Genomic DNA, 17632 nt, shown 5'->3' with positions numbered 1-17632 from the left:
GGCGAGTACACGCTCACACTGAGCAGAGTGACCATGCTCTCTGCTGAGCTGCACTCAATCAAGATGCCAGAGGAGGCCTGAGAGTCAGTAGTGTCTGTATGTATGAGTGATGAACTGAAAGGTTGCAAGCAAAACATGAAAAATTGAATTCATTCAATGACTGAAGGTGCTATTTTATGCAAAATTTATTACAGAAAACATAAAAATTGCCATAAAGTGACTGCAAGCACAAAACTGAAAGGATCATACATCTTCAGCTTTCAAATACAACATGTCCTCCAAATGTTAGACATATCTGAATACTTTTTATTTTTTTCCCTTTAAAATTTCCAATTTTAGAACATGTTTCTTCTATTAGCACGAAGACGACGTCTGTTGTGTTTGTTATAACCATTACTAGATAACCTGTTTCCAAACTTCAGTGTTTTTGCTAGGGTGACCAGATGTCCCTCTTTTTGTGGGACTCCGCAGGAGTTTTATCGCATCTCCCACAAAGCAAAGTCCCACATTTTCACTGCACTTTCCTAAACTCTGTTTTGTTTTTTGCTTGTTTAGAGAAGGCTTTTTATTATATTTAACTGGAGGTTAGCCTGTCCCATCAGAGCAAGAAGTCACCAAAAAGTTAGCGGCTTGTTTAATCTGATGGAACCTACCACAAAGAAAATGATTTGGCAGTTTATACTGAGAAATACAATTTTTGTCTTTTAGCTAAAATTATATTTCAGTTTCACAGATGGGGGAATATGGCATGAAGTGACACAGTGCATGTGTGTTACAATTGACTAAAAATCTAATCTAATGTTTTTTTAGATATAGCTAATATAAGAACATGAATATAGGGTTAAATAAGGACGACTGCATAACAGGTTAATTTAGTTGGCCTTTACATGCTAGATTCATTTTTGATTTATTATATTTTTCTTTTTAAGTTGGCGATGAGACTTTCAGACATGGCATCTGGTCACCTTAATCATAATTCTGATCATCACACAAGCCTAAGATGTAATATTTCCTTCAGTTGATTTGCTTGTTAAGGTCAGTTCTCCATTAGTAGTTTAACATTTGGCACCTGTGCCATTTCTTCATCTTTTTTCCCCCAATATAAAAAGTACAGCATAAAAAAAAGTAAAAGCAAATAACTTTTATAGTTTTCAATTGTTTCCTTTTTTAATGTTATATATAATTCTTTTATTTTTTTTAATGTTTTATATAATTAAACAAAACTACAAACTTGAAAATTACACTTAAAAAATCACATTTATTCTAAATAATATCTATAGACTCATTACCTCTGTTTTTGGGGGGTACATTAAGGCTGAGACTGTTGGATTTTTACAATGTCACATAGGTTGTATTTGTCAAGTCTTTCCATACTTGACAAGCGTGTAAACAATTTTAAGACAATTTTAACAGAAGCATAGAAAAGCAAACAAACATAAAAATCATATGCTCAGAAAAAAATTGCTAGCACCTTTAGACAAACGTGTCTGCTAAATTAATTTTTTTCCCTACTTGAAAGGAAATGAGCAATACAACAGAAATCCCACTGATTTGCCTTTGTAGTGCTTCTCTCCTTTCTCTCTTCCAGCTCAATCAGCTGTAACTGTTCAAACTTCCATTTATCTGAGAAGCTGCTTACAATGATGCTTTCAGACTTTCTCTTTCACTGTTAGCTGTCAACTCAAATAACTGTCTTTAACTCAAATAACTTAAACCAATTTTTTTTAAAAGCTTAAATTAAAAATAAACTTGCAAACACCCTCCCCATATGGTCCACATATGGTTAAGCGTCTACCAAAGGTCATCTGCTCATGTCACAGCTGTTCCTCCATCCCTGACTTCTTCCTGGATGATGGAGGGGCTGGAAGAAGGGATGGCACAGAGCAGAGGAAAGAGAAATACGCTTTGAGGGGTCGTACTCCAGCATCCTCTCTAGGAGATCGAAAAAATGGTGGTGCTCTCTCCCGTGTGATAACAAGTATTCCTGTAAAACAAGGAGAGAGAGATTATATTCAAATGGTGGGCACTGAGCAAATAATGCTTATCTGTGGTCCGCCTGCCCGCGGCTCACCCTTAACGGTTTGCATTTGGATTTGACGTAGCGTCCGGCTTTGGAGCACTCGTTCCAGTCTAGATGTCCACGGTGGAAATACTTCTGCTTTCTGAGAATCAAATTGAAGATTCGTCAGATCAAAGTGTTTCAGAGTGTTGTGACAATGAGAGGGTGCATGAGCGGGATACCTGCTCCTCTGAATCATCCTCTGAGGAATCGGTCCCTGTATTCTCTCCATCATAGCAAGATGCTCCTTGTTGTCATGAGTCTGTAAGTGGACACAAGAGGAAGTGAAGACCATGACAAATAAAAAGATAAGGTTCATCTCACTTTTATGTCGAATGTGTGACCTGGAAGAGTGTGAACCCTTTGTAGTATTCAAACAGGATGCAGCCGATACTCCACACATCACACGGTTGACTCCAACCCAACTCTGTGGAAGAAGGAAGAGCTTTGTTACCAACTGGACTGGACGGGTCCTGGATACTCCCCGAGCTAAAATGACATTTCTTACCAAGTATGACCTCTGGGGCTCGGTAGTGACGAGTAGAGATGATGACAGAGTGGTGTTCGTGGTCAAAGGTGGCGCTGCCGAAGTCGACGAGCCGCACTGTGGTGTCGTTTACCCGCCTCTCATTGCACTTCTAAATGGGCGACAGGTGAAAACACTGTAAACCCTCCCAACTTTGCTCATTTAAAGTATAATCTTTGTATTTTCCTGCTATTTATATGCTTTGATTAAAAAAAAAGAGAGAGAGCATTAGGCTTGAGCTAATGTGATGAAAATAACATAAAAAGTTATGAACAATTTTACAATACTGCAACACGGTAGGACAAAACAAGAACTAGTCTATTAGATTAGAAAAACAGCAACAACAAAAACGCTACCATCGGCTGTTTCCATGTGCACAAGGGGTCACTGTAGCTGGTAGCTCTGCATGTTTGATTTGGTTGCATTTTACAGCAGATGCCCTTCGTGACACAGCCCCACCAGCAGATAATCTCCCACTTCTTTTTTGGTTGGATTAAACTAATTAGATTAAACATCTCAATTAACTAACTGAATCAACGTCTCACAACATCTCAGTTAACCCAGGTAACCTTAAAAAACCCTGCTTGGTGGATTTAACTCATTCCAAGAAAGTCAACAAGCTTGTTTTCCCTAATATCAAAAACAGCTCTGAGCCCATAAATCGGTCTTATACAGTATGTGTTTCTCTCCTGAACAGTCTTGGCTAATTAAAACATATAAAAACTAAGTGCACCCTATGATTCATGTGCTTGGCTTTAAACAGGACCACCTTTAGCAGCAACGACTTGAAGTTTGTTTTCTGACTTGCTTCAAATTATGTTTATGCACAGCTCCACTTAGAGGTCAGCACTTGGTCTGTGTGCCTGCAACACTTTGACTCTGTTGCAGACAGGCTGGTGCGTTTGGGACCAATTTCAGCCAAGCTTCATCTGATCCTATATTTGACTCTAGAATACTTTGGTATACAAAATTCTTCACAGTCAACTTAATGAGTGCAAGGTCATTCAGTCGAGCCCAATTCGTCTCCCCTCCATCACTGTGCATGACAGTCAGTATGAGCTGTTGCTGTGTCATTTTTTGCTAAATGCAGCACTGTGTCTCCACTTTGGTCTTGTCTGTTCACAGGACATTGGTCCAGAAGCCGTGTGATTTGTTCAGATGCAAACCTAAGCCATGCTGCTGTCATAAAGTTTAATAAGCTTGGACATCCTGATTTAACAGGAAGCAGTAAGGGTGTATTTAGTTTTCTTTTTCATGTGGCTGTGAAAAACTAAGAAAAAGTGGAGATTTCCATAAATAAAAAATCAGCAATATGTCTTAGAGATGCCACACATTTTCCTGCAAAGGTCAACAAACAAGCTGCAGCCTTCCTGGATAAATATGAGATCATAAAAAGCATACATGTGGGTGTCTGAGTTCTGCTGAAACAAATTTGCACCCAAATGAAAAGCTGCATTTTTCTGCCATCATTAATCCCTGTTTTTTCTACCATCCCCTGAAGCGCTCAGCCTTCACGCCTGCAGCCATTTCTGACCTTCTCGGCGTTGTATGTGAGGGAGTAGTCCGAGTTGACAAACAGGATGTTCTCAGGCTTCAGGTCAGTGTGAGTCAGCTTGTTGTCATGGAGAACTGCAGAGGAAATGGGGGCGAAGTCCAAATGAGGAAGTTTATCATGAGCAGACACACGTCAAATCTCAATTGATTGGTTGGTTGGTTGGTTGGTTGTAGACAGCTGGATGTGACAGATTTACAGCAGCTAATTAACTGTTAGTAGATAGGATATTACAAAGATTATATATCAGAAACCCAAATGAAGCCACTCTGTCTGATGAAGTGTTGGTTTAATTAAAGCAGAGGGACTCTTTGATGGTGCGATACGTTCCAGCTGAGGAGTAACCTCCAGGGCCGAAAACTGAACCCGAGGTGAAGCTGCCAAAAACTACAGCTTCTCTAATGGCCACTTGAGGCCAGTTCCAAAAGTAAGTCAATCCCCATGACCCCATGTATTAAAACACATGTTTACAGTACAAAAAAACCTTTGGCTTCTGTGGATAGTTTCCACTTTCATAAAAACGCTACAGAGCCGACCTTTTTGTAATAACTCGTCCACTTGGATACTAGAGTTAAGGATGTGGCTGCTTTGGTTGGCAGGTCTCCCAACACATGCAGCTGGAGCCAAGTGGCATTTGAGTTTTTAAAAAAGCTTTTTAATAGAGAAATTCAATATTATTACATCCTGTGTGGTACAGCCCAGCTTCAGGTTTAGTTTGCAATATCTGTGCATTGCATGTGCATCCAAAAATATGATACCTCTTGTCTCCAAAAAATGAAAAACAAAAACATTTTAATGACCAAAAAAGTAGCATTAAACTAATCTAAACCAATGTGTGAAGTCACAGTGGATGAACCCATCTTCTATAAAATCTGTGGCTGCAGCTCAGCTTTTGTGCTGTTTGAATATTTAGGAGTGCATGCTCTGCTTTTATTTTGGAGAATCGTAGGCCATGGTTTACAGCATCCTGTCTCATTCTGAAGTAAATTTGTCAGCATGATATTAAGCAAATGATACCATGTTATGGCTACATAACAAATGGTTGTACTGAACATGAAATTAATATTTGATATGATGAAATTAGAAATAGCAGACTTGTCTGCTGACTACAGAGATTTGCAAATGATTGCGTTCAGTTATTGACTAGAATTAATCAGTGAATGATATCAATCATCATGAATGAAATCAATCACTCACTGCCCTAACTGCTCCTGCGTCTTGCTCTAATTTTCCGTGTTTAATCTGCTTAGTCTCATCCCTGGAATTGATGCAGAGGTGCAGCAGAAAAGGGAAAGTGGTGCTGCACAATCTGTATGATGCATATTGGACTCACAGCTGACAGCGTGGCAGATCTGCTGGGCCATGTGTCGGATCTGGTTAATTGGATACGGCAGGAAGTTGTTTGATTTCAAGAAGTCAAATGTGCTGAGAGACAGCAGCTCAAAGGAGATGCACACATGGCCGTAGTAGTTAAACCAGTTGAGCATCTGCACGCAGTTACTGATGAGGAAGAGAAACAGAGGGTGAAACATAAAGCACATGAAACGGGTGACGGCGTTTCAATCACAGACTCACTGTTTGTTGTGCGGATCATTCTCACTGATCTTCTCCAGGACGTTGATTTCAAGTTTGGCTGCTTCTCTGTATTTGTCCTGGTTCTTTATGATCTTCAATGCGATTTGATTTCCTCCTCTGTGTTTAAACACTGCTTTTTAAAAAAAATACCCCACACACACACATTGCACATTGATTCAATTTGAAACTCCTGATGAAAAACCTACCTGCTGTGGTCCACACACTGAACCACTTTCCCAAAGGTCCCCTCACCTAAAGTGTCGACTATCTCATCTGCAAGACAGATAGAGATCAGCTTAATGACGGAGCACCGTAACGAGGCTGCTTACTCTTCCTACATCTGCAGTGCAACCTACATCTGTCGTCAAGGATGTCACCACTTTTGTAGATCAGGTGACCATTTTCAGAGTCCCTCTCACTGTCGTTTGCAGCCTGGCCGCTTCTTTTCTGCAAACAAAGTCAGCCGCATTCATGACAAGGTGGAGCAAAAGATCAAAAAAACATCAACCTGCTTCTGTCACACCCCACCTAAAAACACACCGAGTAACATCTGACCTCTGGGTCTGTAAGGAGAAAGGTCACCAGCTGGACATACCCATGCACTCAAGCTTGCATGGTTACAGAAGCTCCCACAGCTTTGTGTACTTCCTCCTGCCGAGGCTGTCCTAATGCAGCCATGATTAATGCATTAAGGTTGATCTCAAAGACCTGAGCCTGTCCTAAAGGGGGCTCATAAGAAATGCCAGATGACTCTCTTTGGAGGAGCTGAGGCTCTATTTCCATCCACATTCTGAGACTGTTATTAATATTAGAAGCTCAGCATGTGAGTAACTGACACTTAGCGCAGGACATGGGCCACTGACATACATAAACACAAGCAATCTGCACGGGATTCATTGTTAGAAAGCTGGTGATCTTTAAGAGATCAACACATAGTGCAGCTGGTTAAAAGTAAATCACACAGACTTAGAAAGAGACACAAAAACATGCTCAAAGAACGCAGATACTCACAGAAAGGCAGAGGCAAATACAGTCCAGAAAACCCTTAAACAGAGAATGCAGCTCTGTCTTTCCCATCGCACAGCAGTGCAGATCTTCTCAGAGAAAACACGAGCCTGAGTGGAAGAGAGGCGGATGGAGGGATGCTGCACCGAAGGTGAAGGGGAGATGCAGGTGAGGTAGCGGCAGGAACAAAAGGCGATGAGGAGATGTGGAGAGGAAAAGCGCCAAGGTCGGCACGATAAATAGTCAAGCAGCAGCACAGGAACAAACTGGAGGACGAGGAGTTGTGAAAAAGTAAAAAATAGCCTGCAGTGTTGTCAGCTGAGACCAGAAGTGAAAGGAAGACACGATGCCGAAGCTTCACCACGAAAGTGACAAAAGAAGAAAAAATATCTTAGGGAGAATAGAGAAAAAGTCAAAGGCAAACACTGAAAGTAAGCGAACACAACAGCTGAAGCAGACAAACACAAAAAGTGAGGAACAGACGGACAGAGAGGAGGGAGAGCTGAGACAGACGCTAAGAATAAACTTTGGTCACAACCCCCTGAGAAAGTTTTCAGATGAGAATCAAGATGTGGGCACAGGGGCTGAGTGGATCCAGTTTCACTCAACTTACTTACTCTCCTCCTTGCACCTCCTTAACCCCGGCAGTATGTTTTTCCACACCCGTCCTCCTCCTCCGCATGCTACAGATACTTTGTTGCGTGCATGCAGCGCACGCTTTCGTCACAGAAATAACTCACAGAGGTCACAAAAATTCATTTATTTTGCAGTTCAACAGAACACAGCACACTTCAACTGAGTGCACAGAACAACAACGACAACACTTCTGTTTGATCGCAGATAAAACGATAAAAATTGTTAAAATATTTATCAGAAATCTCATAAACCTGGTAGCACTAAGGAACGATTATAAAAACAACACTTAATGGCATTAAAAGCTCAATAAAATGCTTTTTAAACCCTTCTTGTGAAATGATCGCTCACTAAACACTGCTTTGTATTTATGATACTGTTGAACACAAAGTTTTCAGTCTGGCTTTAAGACGGGACAAGTCCGATCAGGAGGCTCAGCGCTGCTTCGCTGCTTCCTTGTTACAAAGGCAGATGTATTTCCTCATAGTTGGAGCCTCGAAATATGAAGATGTCACCATAAGGCTCATCCTGCTCCACACGCAGCTTCCTGGCAGATAAAGATGCTACCAACCAACATAACACACACATAAACGGTCACTGAAACACAGAAAAGATCTCATGTTTTTAAAGCAAATTACTTTCCTATGAATGTACACGAGTCACCAGTTTGTTTGTTCATCAGTTCATTCCTAAAGCTTCCACTAGTGACACTGTTTGTTATTTAAACCTTTATAAACTGAAGGTCACGGGCCAGGGACCGCGACAGCCTTGGTGCTGTACCGTTGATACAATTTTAACATGAGTGACAGGACAGTTCGATGATAAGTGAAAGTGCCTCCTTACCCAGAAGCCGCTGAAAAACATTGCTGACAGTTTTGCGGTTGACCTCGGGCGGCAAGAGGGACTGAAAAAGCAGAGGCTCTACTTCACCCTCGGCCAATTCTGGCAGCAACCTGGCAACAAACAAACCATATTCCTGTCTCCAATTTAAACTCAAACATCGGGAGAGACTAAAGAGAGAGTCGTCTCTGCTTTTCTGCTGGTTATTACCGAGGTGACTCTGCGGCTACTCTCCCAGGCAACTCGTCCGACACCTCTGGGATGTCCCTCAGTGTAGAAATAGACCTGGAGAGAGTGGACCTGCCAAATGATGGGTGCACATGAGTGTGATTGCTCACACACACACACACCTGCACATCAACACACACAGAGATCTTTCTTTGATACTTACTCACCCTTCGGATAGATATAAGGGGGAGATCTCTCGAGACACTTCTCTCTGGTCACTGCCCTCCAGTGGCAGTGTACCCTGTGCTGGATGTATACATGCATATTAGTGACACACACCTGACCTGACCTCTGACCTCAGCCTCACCCCATGTGAATGCACAGAAGGTTTTAGCTTGTGCCAAATACATCTGCAATGCTAATACACCGAGGACAAAATGTTACATCCAGTTACGCTAAAAAAAAAAAAACCCACACCTGCTAATTTAAACCTAAAAATTGCTTCTGCTCTGTTTTGTGTGTTGTGAATTTCTACCTTTAATCCAAAGACTGTATACAAAGATGGACGTAACTGAGTAGTTCTGCAGGAGGTTTCTTCCTGTTAAAAGGGAGTTTTTCCTTCCCACTGTTGCCAAGTGCTTTCTCATAGTGGGTGGTTTGATTACTGTGGGTGTTTCTTGTTTATTTGTTTAACAAAGTAGGGTAGCTTACAGTATAAAGCACCTTGTGAGACAGGTGTTGGGAATCGGTGCTTTAAATAAAACTGAGTGTAACTGAATGTTTGTGATTTGTGGTGTGTTGAAATCATGAGTGATTAGTGAGTGGGTTGGGTGAGCGATTTAAAATTCAGGACACTGCACACAGTAGCAGCATGCAAGGTAGGCCCGGATAAAGCATTCATCATGCTCACTGATTCTAATAGGGATCATAATAAAAACATACTGCCTTGAAAAACACTTGAAATTAGTGCTTGAGATCTTAAACCCTTCAGGAAAGTGTTTACTAAGATATCAGGGTGGTGCAACTTATGGTGTCGCCCCCTGCTGGTCATGATTTCATCAATAGCTTTAGTTTTTAGAACTGGAATCTACATCCATTTTTGCATACTGGTGATAATCTTTGATAATCTTACCTGAAATATCAAGCATCTCTGTTTCTGCCATTTCTCTGAGGACCTGCTTCACACACAGACACACATAATGAGTTAACAACTGTATTTGTTTGTCCATCTCCTGCATTCAAAGCCTTTGCAGACATCCCTGCCAATCGCTGCCCACATAACAAAACCCTTTTCCACACCTCTCTTTCGGGAATCTCCATCATCTCACGCTCTCTCTCCCTTTCAGAATCAGTGGATTCGGGGCCTCGCTCCCCAACTTGCAGGTCCCAGCCTGAGAGGGGTGTGATGGTTGCACTCTGTCGCCATAGAAACTGAACCTCTTCAGGCAAGACTGCAGGGGGAAAATAGCTTCGTGGTTTATTTTTGAAAAGGTTACTTGAGTCACACCATTAATAGAGCTGGAGCGGCCGCTGGATATAAGAAGTGAGGGGAATAAATAGAATTCAAGGTTCCAGATTTTTACTGCAACAATTTAGAGGAGCCAGCATGAAAAATATTAGCAGTTAGATTATTACAAGCCTGTAATTAGACCATAATAGTTTGACCATACTAGAAAACCAACAGTGCACAGCTCTACCCGGTTTCCATCTGAGTAATGAGTAAGGTATATAAGTGAGCTGAGATTTAAACAGATGTTTCTGGGGTGAGGAGAGGATGCTTTGCTCTATTTTTAGCAGCTGTGATACTGACAGGTGCAGGGCTTGTTGAAGAGATCCGCAGCAGGAAGGATCCTTTGAAAGGAAAGCGGGGCAAGGAGTGGTCGCCTCGTCTCGGTCAAAGGGTCGTCGATCTGTCGCTGCAGATCGTCCTGGGAGAGCTGTGTCACTGGGTCAAAGAAGACCAGCTGCCTCCTTCTCCTCTTCCTCTTCTTCATCTCTGGTGAAGCCACATCCTGGGGGTGAGGGAAATAGATTGACTAAAGGGGACCAGAGATTTGTAAGTTGTAGATAATGTCTTGTTTTTATGTTACCACTTAGTAAAAGAGGGTTGGTGAGATTTTTCAAAAGGGGGTGGGGGTAGCAACCCTACAAAATATTCCTCCAGTTGGTGTTAATCTTCCACCAGAATGGAAAGCTCTCAGGGAGGCTTCACACTCAGTTTTAAGACATTTCTATTCAAGACCTAAACAAAGCAAAATGACAGTAATTTTCACTTTAAAACAAGAACTGTAATCTCTGAATAACTTATTCAAAAGATTTCAGTTGGTGAATATGGACTCTATATAATCTAAGCAAAGTATCATACGCGAGCCACTTTATTAAGTACAGCCATTTAACTTCTTATTAATACAAATATCTAATCAGCCAATCAAATGGAAGCAACTTTGCATATTTAGAATTGCAAGCATTTATGATTCCAGGTCGGGAATGCCTAAAGACAGCACTCCACTGCTGAAACCCGGGATTGAACCAAAGAACCTTTAGAGCTTCAGTGTAAAGCTCTCCCAACTGAGCTATTTCAGCATGTTTGGGTAAGCAGGTAGAGATAATGAACAAAAAGACGTGCTGAAGTTCAATCTCAACATCAGAATGAGGAAGAACATAGAGAGATTTAGGTGTTTTTGTCACAAAACCATCTGTAGGGTTTAAAGAGGGATGGTCAGAAAAGTTGTGATATAATGTGGAAGATATTTTCTTTGCACGCACCCTCAGAGCCTGAGCATCATTTAAACACCACAGCCTACATCAGTATTGCTGCTATGTCCATCTGTGTGCCCATCCTGCTTCCAGCATGATAACAAAGCTGAAATCACCTTTTTTTTAAACCATGACAGTGGGTTCACATCTCAGTTGAACAGAGCACCTTTGGGATGTGGTGAAACAGGAGATTCACATTGTGGATGTGCAGCCATCAAATCTGCAGCAACTGAGTGATGCTATCATGTCAATCTGGACAAACTTGATTCATTATTTATTATCATTTTTAGCTGCACATATAATCTTACATGTTTGACCTTTTTAAATAGTACTGGCAGTAATGAGAGCATCACAGGGTCTACAGATTGGTGTGTGTGGGAGAGGTAAAGATACTTAATGTTCGTCTGTTAGGGCAAAACCGTTTACAGCCCTTTCTGTCTTTGTTAAATACATTAAATATTTCTGTCATTTAAGTAAAACCCACAAAAGCCAGCACCTCTAACTCCAGACTTCTTAGACGCCTTTCACGTTCCTTTGCTGCAGAGGGCGGAGAAGGCAGGCCGGGCACAGGGACGGGGGTGAGCTGGTCTGTGGGGGGCTTCTCTGCGGGCAGGCCTGGCTCTTCCTGAGGCAACAAAATAGCCTCCTCACTGGAAAGAGTAGTGGGCTGCAACCTGACACAGGTAAAAACACAGTAAGTGGATCACTGTTTGTTTGTCGTGGTATTTTCTGCTTACATAAGTGTCTCTAAGTTACTCTAGAGTGGATCCTGTGAGCTCCTTTGCTCCGTATTTCTCCAGGTCGCCCTCTCGTTCTTCCCGTTCCACCTCTTTTTCTTGTTCCCCTGCCGCCACCTTTTCTCCCGGTATCTCCAAATCTCGTGTTAGAAAAGATTATAGATTATGTTATGTCCCATTCTATGTTTTTTTTTTTTTTCTTTCTTGAAAATGTAAAATCACAGAAGCTTTTTGCTACACACCTTCTGGAAAGTGATCTGTTTGTGCCATCAGGAAGTCAATAGTATCTGGATGGTCATCAACCAGCTCTGCACCCTCAAACTAGCAGTAAAATAAGGCAGATGATGAGCAGAGATATTACACTGAAGATCTGTTTCCCTTTTACTCCCGTACCTCTGTAACGGGGATACCAACAGGCTCCGCCTCTCTCAGAGTGATAGCCTCTGGAGACACTGTTATACCTGAGAAAACAGAGTCGTGAATACACATTAATATAAAAGTCACCATTTCAGCATAAACTCCACAGAGGCCAGCAGAAGCTATGACTAATCATGTTTAAATTAAAGTGCTCTCCTCCGTTGAGTGAAATTTAGCTGCACAACCCTTCCTGACTCTGAGGCATCACTTTCTGCAAATTAAGTGTTTGAAGGCACTTTGCTCTGCTCTGCTTTGACCTGCCGTTTTCTTTCTGCTCCTCACTTCTGGCTGGATTTGCAGTGTGAGCTCATGCAGGGACGTGCACATGCTGCACATCCCTGGAAAGAAAAATAACCCATGTGAACAGATATTATTTGTACAACTAGTGCAGGTGTATCTGCTTAAAGTGCATATGGTTCCTGCTTCTATAGGAATTAAGAAGATAAGTAGGTGCTGCTAAATAAACTTGATTTGATTAACAAGATCCGTGCCAAAGATGAAATAAGATGCAGTAGTGATTAAAAAAAGCTTTCTGCTCCTTCTTTTGGTGTATCTGTATATATTATTCATAGAACAGCAACATTCTGGGAGATGCTGAACGATTCTTGAGTTAATGGTAAGTTCAAAGCAATACTTGGGAAAGTGTGAGTTGATCATCAGCCAATGTGAACACCTCTATAAAACAGAGACTTTGTCAGTTTTCTGGTCTGGGGCACTCAGATTTGTGCTAACACAACACCAAGGAGGAAAGACAGCAGGGAAGCATTTGTTGTTGCCCATCAATCTGGGAAAGGTTAAAACGCCATTTCAAAACAATTTAAAGTCCATTCAACTTTCTACAGTGAGAAAAGTTATTCACAAAAGGAAAACATTCAAGACAACTGCACACAGGTGAGACGACACAATGCTCAGAGAAATTGGAAAAAAACAAAGAGCCACATCTCAGACTCTCCAGACCTCAGTCAGCATGTTAATTGTTCATGACAGTGCAATCAGGAGAAGACTGAACAAGTACAGCTTGTTTGGGTTGCCAGGAGAACATCTCTCTCTAAAAGGATCATGGTAGTTTAAATCTAAACAAACCACAAGACTTCAGGAACAATGTCCTTTAGAGAGATGAGACCAAAGTGGAGATATTTGGCCATAATGAACAGCGATATGTTGGGTGAAAGCCAAACACTGCATGTCAGCACAAACACCTCATACAAACTGTCAAATACGGTGGTGAGGGGTACCTTACAGTCACAGAGTCATGAACTCCTCTGCATGCTAAAGTATTATAAAGTCAAAGGTGAAGCCAGCTGAAGCCTGGCTGAATTATGTCATACAACAGGACAATGATCACAGCAGCAAATCTACAACAAAATAGTTGAAAAAGAAAAGAGTCAAAATCTAGAACTCAATCTGACAGAAATGGTCCTTAAGAAAGACCAACCCTTGGCAACAGCCTATACCTAGGAGGGGTTTTAGGTATAAGTAAGTAAGTAAGGGACCTTGAGAGAGCTGCGCACAAATATATCCCCACAAACCTTAATGAACTACTTCATAAAGAGGAGTGGGCCAAAATTCCTCCACAACTACGTGAGGGACTGATAAAGTCACAGGGAAAGTGATTTCTTCAAGCTGTTGCTGCTAAAGGTGGTTGAACAAGCTGCTGGATCAGGTCGTGTACTTAGCTTTGCACTCAATGTTTCTACATTTTGGCTTTTTGTTAAATTAATTATGACAAGTGTTGTTCATTTGAGGCTGTATTTAAATGATTTTAAGACCTGCTAAGGTCATTTTTTTAGTCTGACTCGATACATACATAAAAAGGAAAAACAAGTACACTTTTTCACTTTGGTGACTTTGACACATCCTACCGCTTTCCAGTGCAGCAGCTGGACTGATCAGTTCAGGATGCTCAGGAGAAGCTTCTCTCAGATACTCCCAACTCATCTGAGAATCAATACAGCCAGAGAACTCTTAGTTTATGAACTAATAAGATGATTTACAGCTCAACTTTCACTTATTAACTGCTACTATTTAGTTGCGACCTGTATTAGTGTACTGGGGCTGGGCATGGCATCCTGCAGCTGCATCACTCCAAATAAAGGGTCAGGAGCTCCGTCTGTCTCCTCCAGCAGAGTCAGGACATCTGGCAGGACCAGAGATGGTCTGGAAAACAACGGGAAGCTCAGTGCCAGGAAACAGCTGTTACTTTGAGATTGAACATGAAGGTAAATATGCTGAGCATAATTTCTCACCTGCTGTGGTCATCCATATCAATTTTCTGTGAGGTTCTCTGTTTAACCAGCTTTCCCACAATGGACTGAAGTTCCTCTGAAAGGACAACAAATGAATCAACATCAGGATGACTTATGTCTCTCCTTCCTGCAGTGTGTTAACGCCTCCTTACCCAGAAGAATAGCACACTGCCGGTGGTAGACCACAACGACACCATACTGAAGCTGGGAGGACAGGTAGAGGGAGAATCGGGGTCGGGGCAGACCTGGACGAGGTGGTGCGACCCGCTCCAGCACGTAGTTTATGATGTCATCGCTGGATGAGCATTAACTTTATTTTAATATGCAAGCAAGGTAAAAATGTGAGAAAATGACTCAAATAGGTCCTTACCAGGTGCTTCTAACGTTGACTTTCAGGAAATCCCGACGGGGAACCTTGATGCCTTTGGTAGCTGCCAGCCTGAAATGGGCACAGGCGATTAATGACCACTCATGTTTTATTTTACTGAAGATGAAAATCAGGATTAAAAGCTAAAGATAGAATAAATAATGTATAATCTTTTAAACTGTACCAGAAAAGAACAAAAGACAGTCTGTGGTTGGGAAAAGTTTATGGTACCATTAACACACAATTCACCTCTCCGTCCACTCGCTCTTGTGCTCCATTTTTGGAGTAAAACTGAGCAAGTATCAGTTAAAAATACCAATAGATTCTCATAGTTTTGACACCATTTGATGCTCATTGTTGCATTTGGGCATTTTGGCTTTTGTCATATTTCTTGTTTGAAGATATTCAAAATATTTTCAGTCAGCGAAAGGTCTGGTCTGCAGGGAGGCCATCCAGCACCTGGACTCTTCTACTATGAAGTCATCCATCCTGCTGGAATAGATGCAGTATGTGGCTTATCATTATCATTGTCTTGCTGAAATATACAAGGATTTCCCAGAAAAAAAACCTCGTCTGGACGGGAGCATATGTTGCTCCATAGGTAGCAACATATGCTAGTTGCTTGCACAGTCAAGCAGCATTCCCATCAGACATGCAGGCTTTTCAACTGAGCACTGATATCAATGGTCCCTCTCCTCTTCAGTCCAGAAGACGCTCCATGAATGTTTTATAATAATTTGTGGCTGGCACACTGAACTGTGTTTACAGACGACTTCTCAAAATGTTTCTGAGCCCTGCGGTGATTGGTTTTTGGCAGATTCACATCTGTTTTTGATGCAGCGCCGCCTGATGGCCGGAAGATCACAAGCGTCCAGTTTTAATTTCCAGCCCGTTCCCGCCTTGTGCACAGAGATTTCTCCAGATTATCTTTTAAATTTTATATACTGTAGATGATGAAATATTCAAAGACTTTGCAATTTTCATTGAAAAACATTACTCTGAAATCCCACAAAGTTGATTCTATTCATCTGGACGTTTTCAGTGGGAGAAACGTTTCATCACTCATCCAAGTGACTTCTTCAACCCTTATGAACATGTTATAATTCTGTGATTGCAGCCATTCTCCCACTCTCTGTGAATGATACTCATGGCCATTGATTAATGGTCATGCATCAAAATGTTACTCTGAAATTGTTCCACAATTTTGCAGATGCATTTTTTCCAGATTGATGAATCTCTGTCTATTTAAGATGCTGTTTTAATGCTCAGTCATGTTACTCTGCTCTGCTGACAATTAAGTTAGTTGCAAAATGTTCCTCCACCCGTCTCCCCCTCCAGCCCAGCATCTTCGAGATATGTTGCTTAAAAGAAATTCAAACTGAGCTAATATTTTACATGATTAAACCCGTCTCAGTCGAAACATCTCATATGTTTTCTGTTCTACTGAGAGTAAAATATGGGTTTATAAAATTTGCAGATCACTCCATTGTTGTTTTTATTTTCATTTTACACAGCATAGGACAGTGAATTCTTAAGTGTACTTAGGACAAATGTACAAATGTGTACTTTTTTTAAAGTACATATTTGTATATGAAAAATGATTCCATCTTTGTCACATTAACAATTTACCAGTTTTTAACCTTTAATAGATGCAGTTTCATTTGCTTTTAAGCTAAAAAAATAAAAACGATCGAAATGACTTTGATCATCATATAAGGAATTTTTTTCACCGTTTTAAAAATGTCTGAAAGTACCTTGAATAAATACAAAGATGGGAATGCCCTCATTTTACGCTCCATGTAGCCTTTTATCTCTCAATCTTCAAAGCTAGCGTCTTTTATAAACAAGGCTTCAAATACTTTAAACTTGGTGTTTGTTTGCTTAACCTCAGCTGCACCTGCACCGTGCGATCTTTTTGTCTAACACATTTAAATATACATATGCACTCAGAGGCAGAATGTGAGTTTTACATGCATAAAAATGTTGGTAAAATGTATGTAAAATTGATAAACTCGCCCCAAAACTAACACACAGTGCACCAGCCATTTTCCCTGTGAGGAAGTACATACATTTAATTACTTTAACGGGTCGACAGAAACATGCTTCTGTTAGGCTTTTATAGACTAAATTATTAATATGTTTAACCACTTAAATGTATTTAAACGCCCTGTTCTCTCTGGTTAAAGGAAGACTGGAACATAAAACGTAACCACCAGTGAGTCTGAATGTATACTTCAGGGATTTGTGCACATTAGCAACATTTTTTCCCAGATTTAAGCTTTTTCATGATTAGAAACTAGTCTAAAATACCCCTTTTCCTATTAAACGTAATGATTTTTAAGACATCTTATCAATAATGTTAGCTGACATGAAACGGTCTAATTAGCCATACTGAAGCACTGTGGAGTACATCTATTTGTCGATTGAAAGATTTTAACCAGGTTTTTACTCACCAGATGGTAGAAAAGCATCCTGTGTGACGCTTTAAAACTGTGGGATAGTAAAACATTTCAGCAAATTTTTGATAAATCAATTAATTAGCGGATAAAATCCGATAGATCACAGCTTCCGATCTACACCAGAGCGGATTCTCTCCACTGTGAGATATGAATGTTAGCCAGTTTGTTTATTCTTCTGAGACCAGGTGGTTGGTCAGTGCTGCTGTGAGAAACTACAACACTTCTATGATTTGCTGGTCACTCTGAGCGCTTGAAGCAACATTTAAAGAGAAATAGACACACAAAAATTAA

General features: G+C 41.0%; 2 protein-coding genes across 8 annotated transcripts; both read right to left on the bottom strand.

Annotated features, from left to right (window-relative positions):
- Nucleotides 1–167: 167 nt before the first annotated feature.
- On the bottom strand, nucleotides 168–7314 carry clk2b (CDC-like kinase 2b). 2 transcript variants are annotated; one of them, XM_005472625.4, is made up of 11 exons: nucleotides 6724–7314; nucleotides 6069–6159; nucleotides 5919–5985; nucleotides 5713–5829; nucleotides 5471–5637; nucleotides 4120–4214; nucleotides 2568–2697; nucleotides 2404–2486; nucleotides 2242–2321; nucleotides 2072–2162; nucleotides 168–1984 (listed from the first exon to the last, which is right to left on the bottom strand). In XM_005472625.4, the coding sequence occupies exons 1-11, from the start codon at nucleotides 6787–6789 to the stop codon at nucleotides 1802–1804; spliced, it is 1170 nt and encodes a 389-aa protein (XP_005472682.1). In that variant the 5' UTR covers nucleotides 6790–7314; the 3' UTR covers nucleotides 168–1801. The 2 variants fall into 2 exon arrangements, with proteins under 2 accessions (XP_005472682.1, XP_013130257.1); XM_013274803.3 differs by lacking the exons at nucleotides 6069–6159; nucleotides 6724–7314 and having other exon boundaries at nucleotides 5713–5842.
- Nucleotides 7315–7462: 148 nt separating this feature from the next.
- On the bottom strand, nucleotides 7463–17607 carry LOC100710596 (meiotic recombination protein REC8 homolog). Of its 6 annotated transcripts, none has more exons than XM_013274802.3 (17): nucleotides 17336–17607; nucleotides 14886–14954; nucleotides 14668–14810; nucleotides 14516–14591; nucleotides 14306–14426; nucleotides 14132–14207; nucleotides 12246–12313; nucleotides 12095–12173; nucleotides 11872–11992; nucleotides 11612–11789; nucleotides 10169–10370; nucleotides 9658–9809; nucleotides 9491–9536; nucleotides 8586–8664; nucleotides 8401–8490; nucleotides 8194–8303; nucleotides 7463–7947 (listed from the first exon to the last, which is right to left on the bottom strand). In XM_013274802.3, the coding sequence occupies exons 1-17, from the start codon at nucleotides 17389–17391 to the stop codon at nucleotides 7874–7876; spliced, it is 1740 nt and encodes a 579-aa protein (XP_013130256.1). In that variant the 5' UTR covers nucleotides 17392–17607; the 3' UTR covers nucleotides 7463–7873. The 6 variants fall into 6 exon arrangements, with proteins under 6 accessions (XP_013130256.1, XP_013130251.1, XP_013130252.1 ...); XM_013274797.3 differs by having other exon boundaries at nucleotides 7463–7913; XM_013274798.3 differs by having other exon boundaries at nucleotides 7463–7913; nucleotides 9491–9533.
- Between the last annotated feature and the right edge of the window lie 25 nt (nucleotides 17608–17632).

Source organism: Oreochromis niloticus, linkage group LG11, assembly GCF_001858045.2.
Source record: "Oreochromis niloticus isolate F11D_XX linkage group LG11, O_niloticus_UMD_NMBU, whole genome shotgun sequence".
NCBI lineage: Eukaryota > Metazoa > Chordata > Actinopteri > Cichliformes > Cichlidae > Oreochromis > Oreochromis niloticus.
The sequence above is the reverse complement of the archived record's forward strand: the minus strand, read 5'-3'. Positions and strand labels throughout refer to the sequence as shown.